The 16,779-nt window shown below is 37.9% G+C and overlaps 1 protein-coding gene across 3 annotated transcripts in view; it reads left to right on the plus strand.

The window, feature by feature from the left end:
* Positions 1-16,779, plus strand: part of ADAMTS18 (ADAM metallopeptidase with thrombospondin type 1 motif 18) — an 80,172-nt gene that overhangs the window by 16,914 nt on the left and 46,479 nt on the right. For all 3 annotated transcript variants that reach the window (XM_030026453.2, XM_030026454.1, XM_030026452.1), the window contains exons 4-5: positions 11,943-12,225; positions 15,914-16,113. In XM_030026453.2, coding sequence (XP_029882313.2) covers positions 11,943-12,225; positions 15,914-16,113 — 483 coding nt within the window. The remainder of the gene's footprint in view (positions 1-11,942; positions 12,226-15,913; positions 16,114-16,779) is intronic.

Genomic DNA, 16,779 nt, shown 5'->3' on the forward strand with positions numbered 1-16,779 from the left:
CAGTTTAGTTCTGCAGGCCTATTCAGTAAGTACAAGTCAAACATGGTTCTGAATATCTGAAAACTGTTGTGTTAACACTCCAAATACTGGTTTAGACTTGTATGTTGTACTCTGACCTTGTCAGTAGACAGGATGTCAGGAGATCTAAATTGATGTATTGGGTTGAAGAATGGATTCACCTCACTTTATGCTGAAAATCTGGACAATATTAAGGTAGTATTACTGTTTCAGTTTTAAGACAGTTGTGGCGTGACGTTTCATTTCGTACCAAACCAGGACCTCTTTGTGGAAGTTTTTTGCATGTCATCACAGTTATTTCTACTGCAGAGATTTCTGTAGTAAGAAAATTGTACTGAAAATTATTTCTCATCAAACTTTCATTTGTAGTAGTATTAAAAACTTTTCTAGTCTGGAACAAATCCACCCAGTTTTCCTGCTTTTAATTTCAGTACAGTTACACCAGCAGAGCAGTTATAGCATGCTCACCCCTGTGCATCTTTCCCTTAAAATAGAAACATAGGCTAATTTGTGGGAGAGAGGAGTGTGAATGAGTGTGCACAGTTTTAAAGCAGGACAAGGATTAGTGCAGTATGTCTGAGCAGTGCTGATGGGTAGCAATTGGCTAGAAGCAGGAAAACAAAGAATCTTTGGACCCATGGTACACTTGGCAATATAATATTGCGAAGGCAGGTTTCATGGCTATAAATGGTGCCTACAAATATGAGGCTTTTTCATTACATGGAATATAGATCTAAGTTACTACATTTATCTTGGCAAATAACTCACTTGTTATTCAAATGCCCATTGTAAACTAAGATTGGGATGCTAAGGACATTTGTATGTTTTGTGTGGTTATCTAAATGTTACATGGAGTTGCCATTGTACAGGTTTATTAACGTTGTGAAAAACTGAGAAAGTGGTGAGGTCATCTTTTAACTCGGTGGATCTTTGGGATGATTTCCTGTATTTCACGTTTAATAGTATGAATTGCGTTCAAGGTTTTACTGATTTGCCATTTCTTGGAAAAAAATAATGTGATTCAGACACACCTAGGCTGCTGTTCTGTTTCAAAGAGGTGATTACAGCAAAAGAAGAGAAGAAGAAATTTATTCTTTCTTGCTTTCACGGTGATGCTAAGTAGTCACACTTTCTCCATAGGCATGTGAAAAATAGAAAGCATTATAGCAAGGGAATTCCTGGTTATGAGCAAACCTATCAACCTTCTCAGACTCCAATGAATGTGCCTGCATATTTCTGGGTCACATACCATGTAGCGTTGTTGTTCCTGTGAGTGAGGTCACATAGCAGAAGCCCACCCAGTGATGTGCCAAGGGACAGATCATGGGCAGAGCCATGTTTGAGGAATGTGTCTTTGAAGAAGGCACTTGCCATCATGGAGCCCTGCTAAGTGGCACGTACCTAGCTATGCTGTGACCTTCTGTGCTTAGTGCAGCTGGTCACTGGATCACAGCTTAAGCTACTGAGTGACATCCTGAAGGCTGTGGCTGCAGCTTATAGTGAGGAAGATGGAGGCATTTTTATAGAACAACCCAACTGGGGTCAAACGTAAGCCTTCACAAGTCTCTCTTGAGCATTTACTGGGTTGATTACAAAATCCTGCCTATAAAACTAAGAAATAAGGAACAGATAAGTTGAATTGCTGAAGAACTGGGAGTTTAATCCAGATAACTCAGGCGCCAGCCTGACATTCTCACTCTTGGGCCATCTTTTGCTTCTTGTTTTCTATTCCCTTAATGGCCTAAGCTCTTTTGTTCCCCTCCCTTTCTCCTTCCCACATAGATATTTCAACATATGTATATGTCTGTGTATGCGGAATATCAGCAAAGCTGATACTTTGTTCCCTACGGAGTTCCTTGTGACCACTCTCTCATGTAACTAATCCATAGCAATGTATACTCCAACAAGGAAAATTAAAAGGTTGGGAACCACTGACCTAACTTCTTAGTAAGCAATACAGCTGGCAATCAGATGTAACCCGAGCTCCTCGTTACTGGAGCTGCCTGAGCTATTCATAGCAAAGTAAAATTGCTATGGGAATTGAGCTGGATTTATTTTGTTTGAATGCAAATTATCCCAGGTCAGACAGGCTCAGATCTTCTGCCCCCTCAAATTCATTTGCATCAGCTCTGCCAGGCTGAAGCTTTTATCTGGAGGATCTTCGCCGGAGAAAAGTGGGTATGGGTAGTGAACCGCCACTGTCTAGAGCATTTGCCTTGGGGCTTTGATGCAGCCAGTGTAAGTAAGTCACTCTGAAGTCAAGACCTCTGAACAGAGTGAAGGATCCATCATCAGCTAGCCCTATGTGGTGTCCAAGTGCATTGGGTAAATGTCTCTATTGTCTGCAACTTCAACAGGGTATCTATCTTGTAAGGGAGGGGGAGTCTTTCAGGCTTGTCTGCTACTCTTACTCATGGTGTGAAATGTTCTTCTGAAAGGTCCAGCTGCTAACGTCCCATTATCATAGGAAAAGCTGCGTTTTCACCAAACGCCCCCCAAGTTTGATTCTAGTACACATGATCATAAAGGGTAAAAAACCCTCTTAAAAACTCAGTTGAAAATGGTGCAAGAAACCAGAAAGAAAATAAAACACCAAAGCCCTTCAGCATTATTTTAAAAAATCTCATAATTTATAGTGTTGTTTCCTGCAAGGCCTGATTCATGACTTTTAATGTTTGGAGTTGCATGTCTGATAGGGAGGAATGTTCCTGATCAGAAACACTCAAGCAAGCATCTGTTAATGCTAAGTACCTATGGAAAAGAATTTCCAAGTACTCATTTTAGTTATCTATCATCAGTTCTTTTTTTTAAGCTCTTCATTTTCTGTGTCACTATGCCCTAATCTTATTGGTTTTGCCTTTATCACAACTATAGGACCAGAAGATTCATTAAGAAGGCATGCACTTTCCCTAGAATATTAGTACATCTGAATTCCATCCAGATAAAATCGATTAGCTGTACACAAAGGAGGAGGAGAATCTTGCCAGAACATTTTCATTGCACCTAATCCTTCAAGCAGCATGAATAATTCATAGCAAACCAACCTTAGGGTGAAATTCTGCCCTGTCCAAAGATCTGTTAAAGATCTAGGCATCTTGAAGTCATGTTTCAGAGATTTAAGAGGAACATAAATGGCGCTTTTATTTTGTGCTGTTACACAGAATGAGAGGACAGAGGGCTGCATTTTCTACGCCTCAAAATTTCCAAAAGGTACACCTCCTCTCACACTTCAAGGATTCTTTTAAACTGTCCATTCAGTTACATGGGATGCTAGATTAGGAGACTAAGCTACCTTCTGAAGTCAGTTGTTCTGTTATTCTTGACGTACCGTAAGTAACTAACCAACTGTAAGACAGCACATGACAAATAGTGGGCTGCCTCTTTTTAGGAAAACTGAAGCATAAATGCATTCATAAAACAATCCTGCTGTTTCCTGTTTGCTTTGTGATGGATTTCAGAACTGTCATAACTAATAAAATATCTAGATTTTATCTTACAGTTGCAGGGATTTGCTTAAACAGGCAATACCAAAGTGCTTGTACAGCTACCAAGCCTAAATTTGAGCTGTTGGTTTTAGCTAATTGCTTTCCAGAATCATTATGGCAAGCCAAAGAGCCTTATTAATGGAATCATTAATGAAGTGATCTTGAGTGCAACTTGGTAAACCTTTGGCACTTAAATATTATTAGTATATAGTTAGTGTCATAATGCTCTAGTTTATGTTAGTATTTTTCTTCTGTTCATTTGTCATGCCTATTTCCATTTAAAAAAAAACCCAACACGAGAAATGAGGGAGCTCACGTACTGACAAGCAAGTATTTAATCTGTGGCAAAGCAATCAAATTTGTGTTAGTTCTAGAATATCTCATTGCCCTGCAATAAATACCAATTTAATACATTTAAATACCAATGTGACTGGTTCAATTACCTTAAGTGTAGGAACAAATAAGAATATTTCCTTATTTGCCATATGTTGACAGAGGGTTGCATAAAGATGTTTTAAACAAGTTCAGTCAACTGCAGAAATACAAAGGCACTATTCAAAGATAACTCTGTCTTTGTTCATATAGGAATAATTAAAGACATGCAATTTTGTTACCTCGTTTTAATAATTGCTGAATGTTCTGCATAGCACTTCTTTCGAGCAACCAAACAGAGTAGTCTTTCATGACTAACTCAGACTGGCAATTTAAACATAGTACTCTTCTTCTGGCAGATCCTCAGATAATAAAATGCTATATTGTTAAGAACTCTTAACATTTTACATTTGCAAGAAATCTACATTATGTTAGAAAACAGAATAAATTGAGTTATTTTTATGAGTCAGAATCTAAAGAAAAATGTTATCTGCTGTACAATTCTCAAGTCAGAATAGGCATCCAGTGATTCTAATGCTTCTTTCATGATAAAAATATTTTAGTGTGTATAAAGGCCATTAACTTAACCTAAACATTTGCTGTGGTACAGAGCCAGATATTCCAATCTGGTGAAAATCAGTAAAGGTCTGCTGAGGTTATTCTCATCAGCCAAGGACCCAGTCCAATAAAACATTATATTTGTACTTCCCTGACTCGGGGGTAGTCGTCAGTAACTGCCCATGTACAGACTTGATACTTTTCTGAAGGATGGGTGAATTTGTTTGGCAAACATAAAAGCTAGGGAAAAGTTTAGTTAACTGAAATTCTCTCTTTCATTTAGTGTGTTCACATGCTTTTGTGCTGCCTGGTTTGGGATAGGATCAAAAATGAACATGCTCTGGGTTTTACTCGTGGGATTTCTGACTTCAATAATACATGTGTATTATTGGAAACTTCATGAGAGTCCATTCTCACTAGTTTCCCAGAACATTTTCTTTCCCAAATTGGTATAAACGCGCTCTGGAAACACTTGCAGAGACAATGTTCAGCTCAATGGGAGCTCCTGGATGCTTAACACTCTTTAAAAAGTCAGTCATTTATTTAACAACGTGTGTATGGGTTTAGGGTCCAGACTTTTCAGTTTTTGTTGGAGAATCATGGATCCCGTCCCTGTCACTGTCTCTCAGAAGCTTGTTTAATTTACCCAGTGCTTCGGTGACAGGGGCGCATCTGTGTGAAGTGCCCTTCTGAGGGGGACAGAAACAGCATATGGAGGCAAAATACGCCTCAGCTCTGTTAGCTGCTGCTGTCCCCTTTGCAGTTACCACCCAGGAAAGGGGCTGTAGGTCATAGCGGAGAGGGAATGAACTTCTCTAATTACCATGATTTACTGCCATTGGTTTGGCTGTTTGCTCATGATGCTTCCCAAGGGTAAAGATATCTTTCACCTCAGCAACACTTTCTGCAGTTCGGCTCTTTCTTTCTGCTTTGCCAGATAAGTTGCTTGTCATTTTTTTCTACCTAATTTCACATCTTAATTTGCTCATTTTGATTATATTTTCCAGAGCATTGCCATTTTGACCCCAACGTGAGAGGTGCTCAATAATTCATCTCTCAGAAAGTCAGTTAGTGATATCGGGTATCTACAATTCCAGGTCAGGCTGTACTATACTGCTGGCTATAATTCTTGGAAGTAGTTTTGCTTATGACTGTAGTAAGGTTATAGTCTCACATATTTTTCAGACTACCAACTTAACCCATCCCAAGCAGTAAGTCTACTTCATTACGCATTCTCTAAAGAAACAATAATTTATTTAGACTGCTTACATGATGCAGGATTGCTTTGAACAGCCTTGTGCTAGTACTGGTTGAATATCCTTGCTTTGGAGGAAAGAGGAGTCCGTAAGATGAATGTTAGCAAACTTAACAGGACATTAGTCTTCCTGGGATTCCTTGGCATGTGTGAGAAAACTGTATCTTCACCCCATTTTTGAGACTTGACCCAAACCCCATTCTAAACAGCTGGCATTTTTCCTGCTGTCTTGACAGGATTTTGTATCAGGCTGCTGGTATATGCACAGGGGACTGCCATCTCCACATGGGTTTCTCTGAGTATGCAGTTGAAACGGATCTGAAATCACTGTCACTGTTCTCCAAGCTGCTGGCCATGAACTAGATGTTACAAAATACCATGTAGACACATAAATGTTATGCTGTGCTTGAGCTAATAACCCAGACTCTTAGCAGCTACATTGCTTCTAGTTTGAGCTGGCTTGCCACCAGCTGCCTTGGAGCATGTGCAGAATGAATGGAGGGCTGATTGCAAACGTGAAGATCATTTCTATACTTCATGAAGGGACTACTGTTATCCGCTTATAAAACATGAGGGAAGGGCCTCATCAGTCTGTGGTGGAATCTGAGCAGACGTACAGGAGTCATGGGGAGACCTCTCCCTTCTTCTAGCACACGGTGCAGTATGTTGGTATTTGAAAATTGACATCTGCCCAATTTTAGAGGCCAGTCTGGGCCCAAAGGCAACTTCTGGCTGTTGTCAGGTAGCTCTAAGTTGTGTGAATAGCTTTGTGTTCTCTGGATCTCCATTGTACCCTCTTTTCTGCTTCTAAGATGCTCATTATTCCAGTATGGGAAACGATCTGGCAGACAAACCACAGGTGGGACATCTGAGCTAGGGGAGTTTCTCCTCCAGCAAGGGAATTCTTTGGTGGCAGAGATAGGTGTTTTTTGTTTCCTTTGTGGTGCCAAAGTGCCAGAGACTTAGCAGAGCATCAGGGCAGAAAATAAGAGTTTGGCTTTGATTAAAATGAACTGTAGCTGAGATAATTTCATGAGTTTTCACTCCGAAGTGAATGAGAAAAGACTGCAATATGCTGTGACATGAGAAGGTCCCAACAATATTATGATGTGAATACTAGATATATAGGCATCTTTGACCTCAGATAATTTTAAATAACCAGCAACCATAGTTCTTAGGACATCTATTCTTCTTATTCTTTATATTTCAAGGAAGTTCTTAATTTGTATTTTAATTTGTTATAAGTAGAACTAAAAACTGTACTTTATGTCTCTGTACTTTACGTGCTGTAACTCGTCTTAAGATGTGTTTGAATCAATGATTTGTGTTTTTTTAGGAGCTGGACAGTTGGGAAATAACACAACAGAAGTCTTGGATCAATGTCCACTGAAGTCTGTGGAAAGCTTTATGCCGATTTCAGTTGATCTTTTGTCAAGTCTTTTAAAACTTTGCATGAATATTTGGAACTATTTTAATGGGTGTGAAATGACATTTAACTCTTCCTTTTGAGACAGTTTTCATCTTGAGTACATGCACACCCTTCTAATGGTATAGATTTCATTGATTTCTTTGGCTGTTGCTTTAGCTGCTCTCAGTTAAGACATAGTGTTTTTTTAACACCTAATTTTATGTATATGCTTATAACACTGAATAAAGCATTCTGGATATAAGTAGTATTCCTTAGACAATACATGCAAACTTTTTAGCACTTTATTTACTTGAGATACACCTGTCTTCATACAAATGGTAATTTAACTTTGCGTCAGTATTAAGTAGTTATGTTTAGCAGAGACATTGCACTTAATTTATTCATATGTTTTAATTCTCAGTTTCATGTCATTATGCTTCTTACCTCATTATTTGCATCTGGTTTTGAAAATCCTGTAGCCTTAATATGCATATGGCCAAGCTATTGCCTTTAATTTAATTAGCGTGTAATGAAAATGCCTTGTATGCAAACAGAGAACCCACAGCCATGAGGCTGTTCTAGTTTAGAGCAAGGGTTTGTCTATTATCTCAGAATTTAGCTTTGTTAAATTATAGGCACGAAATATAAGTTCTGAAAATCCTTCACTCACTGTGACTGCTCTGTTTTTTATGGAGGGTCTGTTCTTTGGAGATGCTGAAACCTCAAAATGAATTAGGTTTACAGGCTGGTAAGCAGCCAAAGGCTTCACTCAGAGTCTAAGAACACAGGGGGAGACAAATGGGAGCAGCCTTTGTGCTGTTCCAGTAAGAGGCCAATGAGACCTGTTAGAAACAGATATGTTAGCATGTGACTCTCAAAACCATTCCATGTGAGTCTAAAATCAATGGAAGATTTACCTGGTTTTGTATAGCTAAGATGAACTTTCAGTGGTTTAAAAAATTCTCCTTATTTTTCAGTTTATCATCTAACTTCAATTAAAAAAAAGTTGAAGCCGATATTTTAATATCATTTCCCTTGTCCAAACTTCATTTTGAGATTCTTCTTCCTTTTGAAACACACCAAGAAAACAGAACAAGTGCCTTACCTTGGTGATAACACCCTGATACTGAGGAATTTCACAAAGATGTATTGGATCTGAAAATTCCTTTAGCCCAGAGCTAAGCAAACATTTCATAACAAATAACAAGTGGGAGGAATGTTGCCTTCTCATCTCGTCTCAACTTTTGTGCAAACAAACTGCAAGTTCCTCTAATTTATTGATTCAGATTTATTTGCTAACCACACAGATCAACGTATGTCTTTCTGTTTACTTTCCAATGGCATGGAATATCCCTTACAGAAGAATAGCAAATATGTGTTGTGAGGGAAGAACAAGAGAACAGCAAATTCCAAATGAGCAATCTCTTGGGTTTTCCTTCCCACCATGTTCTCACAATTACTGCTATTATTAGTGATAGCCACAGTGGGAGAGAGAGGGAATAGACAGGAGTCCCTGGTCTTTTTCATGCTGTGTTGTCTAGACTTAGTAAGAATGTTAGATTTTGTCATCCTGCTTCCTCTCATGGTGTTATAATTGCAGAGAATCTGGTATAAAAATGGAGTTTTGACCTATCTGACCCTCTCCTTGTTGGGTCCCAAACCCATCAAAGTTAATGGAAAAAAGTCATTGAGTTCTGATTCAAGGAAAATCACATGTATACTTAAAGCTATGCTGGCAATAGGAAACCTAATGCATAAATTTCCATGACAGTTTTGACAGTATTTGTTCATCTACTGAAGTATTTGAGCTGGATAAACATATTGCATCTAACTCACAATTAGATAGATGTTTCATGTATTTGTAGCAAAATTTCCCAGGAACACTTTTTTTTTTAACACTTACACTGCCCAGGAGTACAGACTAGCCAAAATCTGGCCTTCAAGAAACTGGAATTCCTTGGCAGTGTAAAGTTAGAAAAGATGATTCTGTGCTAGTATCCTGCCTCTGTGCTCTGGCATTTCTCAGCTGGCATATTTTCCAGGCAACATGACCATAGCCATAGGCCACTTTGCTTTACCTAAGGCTAAAATTCAAGAACCTGCAGGAGAAGTATCTGGCAGTTATTGCACAATTGCCCCCTTTGCAGCAATCCAGAGGACTGCATCTCTGTCAGAAGCCAGGTCAGCATTCTCAGCATTACTTTGGAATTACCAAAGAGATTATTTTAATATGGATCGTTGAAACCATCCCATACCTGGAAGAAATGGAAAATGTTTTGTGATTGAATGAGTGTCCAGACTACTCTGTAGCAGTTCCCCTTTCTTCTTGACAACTTCATAAAACTAGATGTTATCAAAAAGAAGGTATCTTTCATTCACACAACATTTTTCAATTTGGAGGATGTGTCTGATGTAAAACCCAAAGGAAAGAAGTCTTATTGGAGATTTAGGGTCATTTCTGCTGGAAAAAAAGTAAATATGTTTGTAAGGCACTCAGTCAGCTACAACCTATGTAAAGGGGCCGCAATATACATGCAGTGCAGGGCCCCGAATTCTCAGTCCACCCGTATAATGTTAAATATAGAAATTACATTTGGGGCTGAAACTTGGTGTACATCAGGGACAGTTTCTTACAGGAAAATGTAGAAACCCCTTTGTTCCATATGGTTTGAATCATTTACAAAATGAATCCTGCAGGAATAATTTCAGATGTGGAAACCTTTAAAATGTGGAAATAAAAACCAGATTCACTACATTTCTGTCTTCCAGCTGAAAAAAAAAATAATTTAGCAGTGCCCAATTATCAGTGCACTCTAGTAGATAAAGGTTGCCTCTCAGAACCACTTTTAAATTGTGTGATGACACACATCATAAGGATTAAAATATTAGTCTTCTTCCCTACAGGAAAGTACTTTGTCATGACCGAATGTGATTTGACATTTGAAATATGCCAACTTACTGAAGTAAGCAGGCAAGTTAAATTCTTGTCAATTATTTAAAGCCTGTCTCTTATTGACAGTGGCAATTTTAACCTTCATTTAGAATGTTAAGTAGATATAGGCTGAGATACGTAATTATGAATTCGTGCTGAAGAAAGGAGAGGGGGCAAATTGTTTATCAGAATATCATCTATGTTTGTTTTCATATTATTTTTCAGGAGGCAATGAGACCCTCCGAGTTCATAATATGGAATCTTTTCTATTGTCAAAATCAAGATTACAGTATGATTTTTTGAGCGCTATTATTAGGCCCCCATGAAGGATGCTTATATTGGGGAGTACTGTGAAGCTACCTTTGATTTGGAAAGACCAAAGTGAATTTCCATGAAAAGGCCATAGTGTATGACTAGACTGTTGAGGACCTGTATGTATATCTCTGATAAAACTTTTCAGCTGGAATAGACTTAAAGTCAATTTTAGCATTAGCTTAGTAAACAGTTAAAGCTGTGAAGATTTCATATGTAACTTTCTATTTTCCCTTGCTTTTCATTTTCTGTTGAGTTTTCCTCATGGGAAACAGTTCTGAAAGTGCAGAAAATTCCACAAATCCTTATGAAATACAATGCTTACATTAGGCATTCAAACTGCTCTCCTTCTGATACCCTTGGCATTCTGGTCCTAGGAGGTTAGGCTGAAGAAAAGCATCCATTTCAGAAGGGAATAGGTGATACATGTCTAATATGTGCATTGTCAAAGAATACTTTTTGAGGAAGGAGGTGGAATCATGATCTGGGAGGACTTAAGATGTCAGGCAAGATGGTTCGCAATTGACATTTTTTTGTCTGCACATATTTTTCTGAAGCATAAGAGATATGTAGTCCTCGTGGGATGTCAATTTTGGCAGGAGGGTGTTGGCACATGGTAGAGCCTCACTGATCCAAAACAAAAATCTGTATCTAGTATTATGTATATAATGTAATAGAATTACCTGATGAAACTTCTTCTTGGTTTTTGACTTGGTAAAAAGGAGTGTTTATTACAACATGTTTTACAAAACCAAGAAATGAAATAAAATCATAACTGATTAATGAGCTGCATGGAAATACTTCCTCAGTGCCACCCACATTTCCCTGGCCCTGATCCTGGAAACACTTCATCACATGTGCAGTTTTATGCACAGATACTATGTGAAAACTACAGTGTAGTTTTCCCATACTTACTTGTCTTTCAGGGATCCAAGAAGGAAAACAATCACATACTTGCTTTCACTGATCAGTTTTCTCTTGTAGGATGGCATAAATTTAAAACTGCATTTATGATGATTAAATTGTGGGGAGTTGATTACTGAATGATAGTACTAAAATGTTCAGATGCTTCCACTTTGTGCTGCTGTACTATAATGTGCTTACGTTTCTACTTAGAGTAACCTTAAGTATGGGATTCCTGTCTGGTAATACCTTGTTCTGAAAAAACCCTGAATCATAGTTCAAATATTTTGTTTTACTAATGTTTGCATTTCTTAGAAGTTGCATTTTCCAAAAGCGTTTTCTTTTTATGTGAGACTGTATATCCTGTACACAAACACACATACAAATCTATACTGTGAAGAATGGATTAATATTGCATATGAAATTATTTGTGGTACTGTGTGCAGGTGCTATGCTGCCAGTCCCACAATATTCTTGTTTTGTGTGTTACCAAATGTGAAACGTGGTCATCTCCAAAGTGAAACAATGCATACTTTAATTGGAAAGACTATCTAGATTATATGTGGAATAAATCTAATTTAGAGGAGCACATTTCAATCTGTCTAGGCTTTGAAGGGATATCACTTTAAGAGCTAGCATGTTCCAGCTGTGAACCTTGACAGTCTTTTTTCTAATTTGTGGTGCTGTTTCTTTTTTTAGTCAGGTTTGATAAGGACACGGAAGATCGAGTTCCTTATATCTCCATTACCTCAGCAGCTAGCACAGGAGCACAACTACACATCACCTGCTGGACACCATCCTCATGTATTATATAAACGAACTGCAGAAGAGAAGGTGCACCGGTACACAGTAGAGTCCAATCCCAAATACTTTTCTTTTGGTCATCACAGAATTCACACTTCCCACAAGTATCATGCTCAAGCGAATGGTTACCACCATGGAAGGTTTCAAAAGCAACATTTTTGTGGACGTCGCAAGAAATGTATGTAAGGAAACTTTCTCTCCTTGTTTGAGGTAGTGGCTCTTAGAGACTGTATGGTGATTCTGAGGTGTGGTTCACTGTCACCTTTGTGATGGAGACATAATAATTTTAAATTATAACTTTCTAAAGTGAAATAGATATGAGAAACGTGATTATTCCTTTAAATTGATGTCATCATCTGTTTTAATAAGCCATCAGAATCACTGTTTAGTTTTCTTATTCTCTACCTAGATTAAAAGATCCCTTGCCTGATTTTTTTTACATTGACATAGTTTTCAGTAAGCAATTCTGCACAGGGATGGATGCCAAGTCCCTGAACTGCTCTCTGTTACTTTGGGGATATATAACTAATTAGGCTTGAAGATGGAGAAAAAGTCTTCCAAATCATTAATTTCTGAGAGGATAGAGAATAAGTCTTTCAGAACTCACCATCTGATAATGAAATTTTCAGCAACTGAGATCTTCAAAATGAACATCCCATGTAAATTGTTTAAATAAGATTTTGGAGCCACCTCTTAAAAAACATTTTGGAATATATTATCCTGCCAAGGTCTAGTCTGAGTCCTTCATTAGGCCCTCAAATTGCAGAATATTTTAGAGCCTGCTTGGACCCCATATCTGTACTTACAGCATTCAGTTGATTCTTTTTGAAAGCTGATCTGCCTCTGAGCTGAGTTTCTTAATGAGGGTCTCCAGGACTGCACACATTAGTGAAAACATTGTCTCAGTCCAGTTATATTCTTCCAACTTCCTACCTGAGTTCTGAGAAAATGAGCAGGTTCCTTTTCCAAAAGGTGTGTGAGAAAGAGAAAACAAATAGAAGGGAAGGAATGAGAAAGTAGGCAGTGGAAAAGGTGGTTGTCTGAGACTGAGGCCTATCTGAGGCCTGAAAACTGCTTATTAAAAATTGTCTGCTTCTTCAGAAATCCTCCTCCCTAGACCTCAAATGCCAGATGCACAAGCTGATGATTCAGCCTGTAAACATTGGCATTCTGATGCAGTTCAAAACTACCTCATTACATACTCCCTTTCCCTCCTGTCTGGTTTTCCTGCTGCCTGCTTCAGAGCAGAGGGTAATGGTGCTAAGTTAGCTCATATGATCTACAGTGTTTTATTTTATTTGCATTGTCCACTGTGGTCTTGTGCCTTACTTACTGTACCCCCTGTGACTGTTTGTGCAAATTCAGAATTATTCATGTCCTTGAGCTTTTACATGGTGCTTATCCCTATAATAAATGAGTGCATTTTGAACACTGTATTTTCATAACCTCCTGGGATGTGAGAAGATACTATCGTTATTCCTGTCTTACAAATGGGACTCACAGACACAGGACAGGTCAAAAATAACCATTGCTTCTGGGTACCAAATCGATAAACTGAGTTTTTGTTTAAAAGATTTATCTTATTAAAAGACTGTAATTGTATATGTGTATCTATATATTCAATAGTTTCAGTTACAGCTATGAGTTCTTAGCTGCATATTCAAGCTGGGTTTATGTTAAATGAAGAACATGCAATTAGCATCCAACTGTGATGAGTTTAGTGTAAGTGGTTTACCCATCATTGCTCTAGGAACTCGGTGTCAGACACACTGTTAGGATCTGATTAAGCAAGATTGCATTTAATTACTTTAACCATGAAACTCTTTCTTTTCACATCCTGAGGTCTTTCACTTCATGCAGTACATACCTGTAACCTTCTGAGAGAATGTAAGGAGGAGTTCTGAAAAATAACAACCTATTTCCATACCCAGCCTTGGTTAATCTTTAAAACAAGTTGATCTCATGTTCAGTGAATGAATGCAGTCCTACAAATAAAATCATATGTGATTGTTTGAGTAGGGGCAAATATAGGATGTAGAAGAAAACATATCACTCCAGTAAAGGCAACACCCCTTCTATGAGTATTTGGGACTTTTTTCTTCTTCGTTTCTTTTTTTTTCCTTTTTCTTTTTTTTTCATGTTAGCTTTTATGTTGTTTTCCTGGTCTTGTTCTGAGATCTGGACTCATATCAGTTTGAAATTTTCAGCAAAATCCAATCTGGTCACCTAGAATAGAAAATTTCAGCTTGAATGAACAAAGGCATTCAGAATGCAGTCTTACGGAAGGCAGTCCTCTGCCATTAACACTGCCTAGTCAAGGTTAATTCATCCTAACCTAAGAATTAATCTAAACTTGCTGAACAGTAAGAGGGAAGAGCACACTGCCACTTTTAGTGTCATAGAAGTAGCTTGTCCCACTCACCATCTTTTAAAATTTCATATACTGGCAATTTTTAAGCACTAGGGAAGCCAGTTATTCATCTTTCAAACTCTTCTTCACAATCTAAATGTTTTTAGATCTTGAGCATTAACTGGACAGTAGTTAGTAAATCATGCTTGAAACATTGCTGCTGCTTAGGTTTTATTAATAGCAGTGAAGTTAATTCAAGAGCAAAACTCCACTGCTCATGGATTTAGGAGTCAAATGCCTTGAAGCTGTATTGCCTTCAAAATAGTACATGGAAACTGATGTGCCTTGAACTGAAAAACTTCACTCTTGGTTGAGGCATGTCTTCATGTCTTGATGTGCTTCCAGAAGAGGAAAGTTCCTTGAGCTTGTAAAGGACAATTGTTTATAATGAGCGATACATTTTAAAATCTTATTAGCACAGTCACTTGCAACGTTAAATATAGTTCAGAGTGACTTAGTTCTTGAAAGCAGACCACTGTTGTGCATTCTATGGTATTCTTGATTTCCCAGCTTGGCATGGAAGGAAGTAGCGTCTGTTTTGGCTCTGTTGTTGGAATAACTTTCTGATGTGGCACAGGCAGGATTTTTTTAATTACCTGAGGCTCCCTCACTTGTGTCATGTTACAACCTGTGTCAAAAAAAATCCTATTGTTATCCAAAAAGTATGTTAAAGTGGCTTTCGACTTAATTCTTGATGCAAAGGCAGTGTAGGTTTATACAAAAGAAGCTATGAATAACAGGAGCATTATAGGGTGTAGGACATAGATTTCTTTTCCCATTTACCATCTCTCTAGAGACCATTCTCTAACCGTGCCATTGACCATGCTACGCAAGTGCAGAGGGAAAAAGTGCACCCTGGCATTGGGCTGTGGGCTGGCTGCACATATCCTGTTGTCTAGGCCTCCTTGCTGTTGCCTGATGTTTCCCTATACTAAATAAATATGTTCCCAGCAGGAATAATCTCAGTGGCAAATTTGCATAGAAAGCCAATGTCAATCACAATAGCAGGCTGGCAGGGATTTTACTTGTGGTGTGTGTCTGCTTTCTGTACTGACGGTGGACATCTGTTGTGGAAAAGATTTTTTTAGCAACTGCTATGTAAGTAGCACATGCCAAACACCTCAGCAAGTTATCAAAAGGACAGGAAAAATGTAGAAATTCTGCTAAAAATTCTCTGTGTATTTTTTGCCACAGATGCTACCATTTTATTAGATTAATTCCCTGTTTTAAACTGCTTATTGCATACGAATGTGGTTCTCCCATTTTCTTCTCTCCCTGTAGCCATCCTTCCCTCAGGAATGAATCAGGTCTTTTTTGATAAATATACAAGAACTTAGCCATAAGTATTAAATCACATGCTGTAAAAATAATCTAAACCTGTGATAGTTCTTCTTCCAATGAAACTGTTCATGGGTGATCTGAACCTTTTCCAAAACTGAGTTTTATTTCCTTTTAGATGCACCTAAGCCACCCACAGAAGAGACATACATTCGCTCAGATGAATATGGGACTTCTGCAAGGTTCAAAAGATCATCTGCTAAAATTCAGAAAAATGGAAGTCTAAATGTTGAAACCCTTGTTGTGGCAGATAAAAGAATGTTGGAGAAACATGGCAAGGAAAATGTAACAACGTACATCTTAACAGTTATGAATATGGTAAGGTGTGGTATAACTGAAGTATGTCTTCCCTGTGGAATATTGTTATGTCAGAGTAGGATATTTCATTAGACAAGTAGTGACACCAAAAAGAGCAGGGGCACCTTACACAAGCCTTTCTTCAAGCCTCATCTAATGTATTACTTACATCAAAACGCTCTTTAAAAAAATACACCTCGATTATCACAGCTCTGGCAACAGTACTGTAGGGTAAAAAAAAAAAAGGGGGGAAATATTTCAAATGTTAAATTTTAAAATACTTCTTGTGTAGTACAAAAAAGGCAGATACTCTGAAATTGAAACTTTCATTTCATTTGGTATCCTGAATCTTAGTCTGTTTTGTCTGATGTCTCTCCTTGAAACAAAAATTTATTTGAGAAAGCACAAATTTATTTTGAGAAAAATAATATAATTTAACTAGAAATATGTTTTCCTTTGTGGCTTTGCTCTTTAGTTTAGTACTACAAAACTTGAACTTTGAACTTGATTACACTTGATCCAGGAGACCAAGGACAGAACAAAGCCCACTGAAATAAATAGAAGGTTTCCAAGTTTTTTGAATAAGTGTAGTGGTTTGGGGCATAATTCTTCTGGGTTAAGCTCTTTTGGATTAATCCTATAAGGTATATAACTCCATTAATTTGTACTGAAAATTGATGCCCAATG

Source organism: Aquila chrysaetos, chromosome 9 (assembly GCF_900496995.4).
Source record: "Aquila chrysaetos chrysaetos chromosome 9, bAquChr1.4, whole genome shotgun sequence".
NCBI classification, from domain to species: Eukaryota; Metazoa; Chordata; class Aves; order Accipitriformes; family Accipitridae; genus Aquila; species Aquila chrysaetos.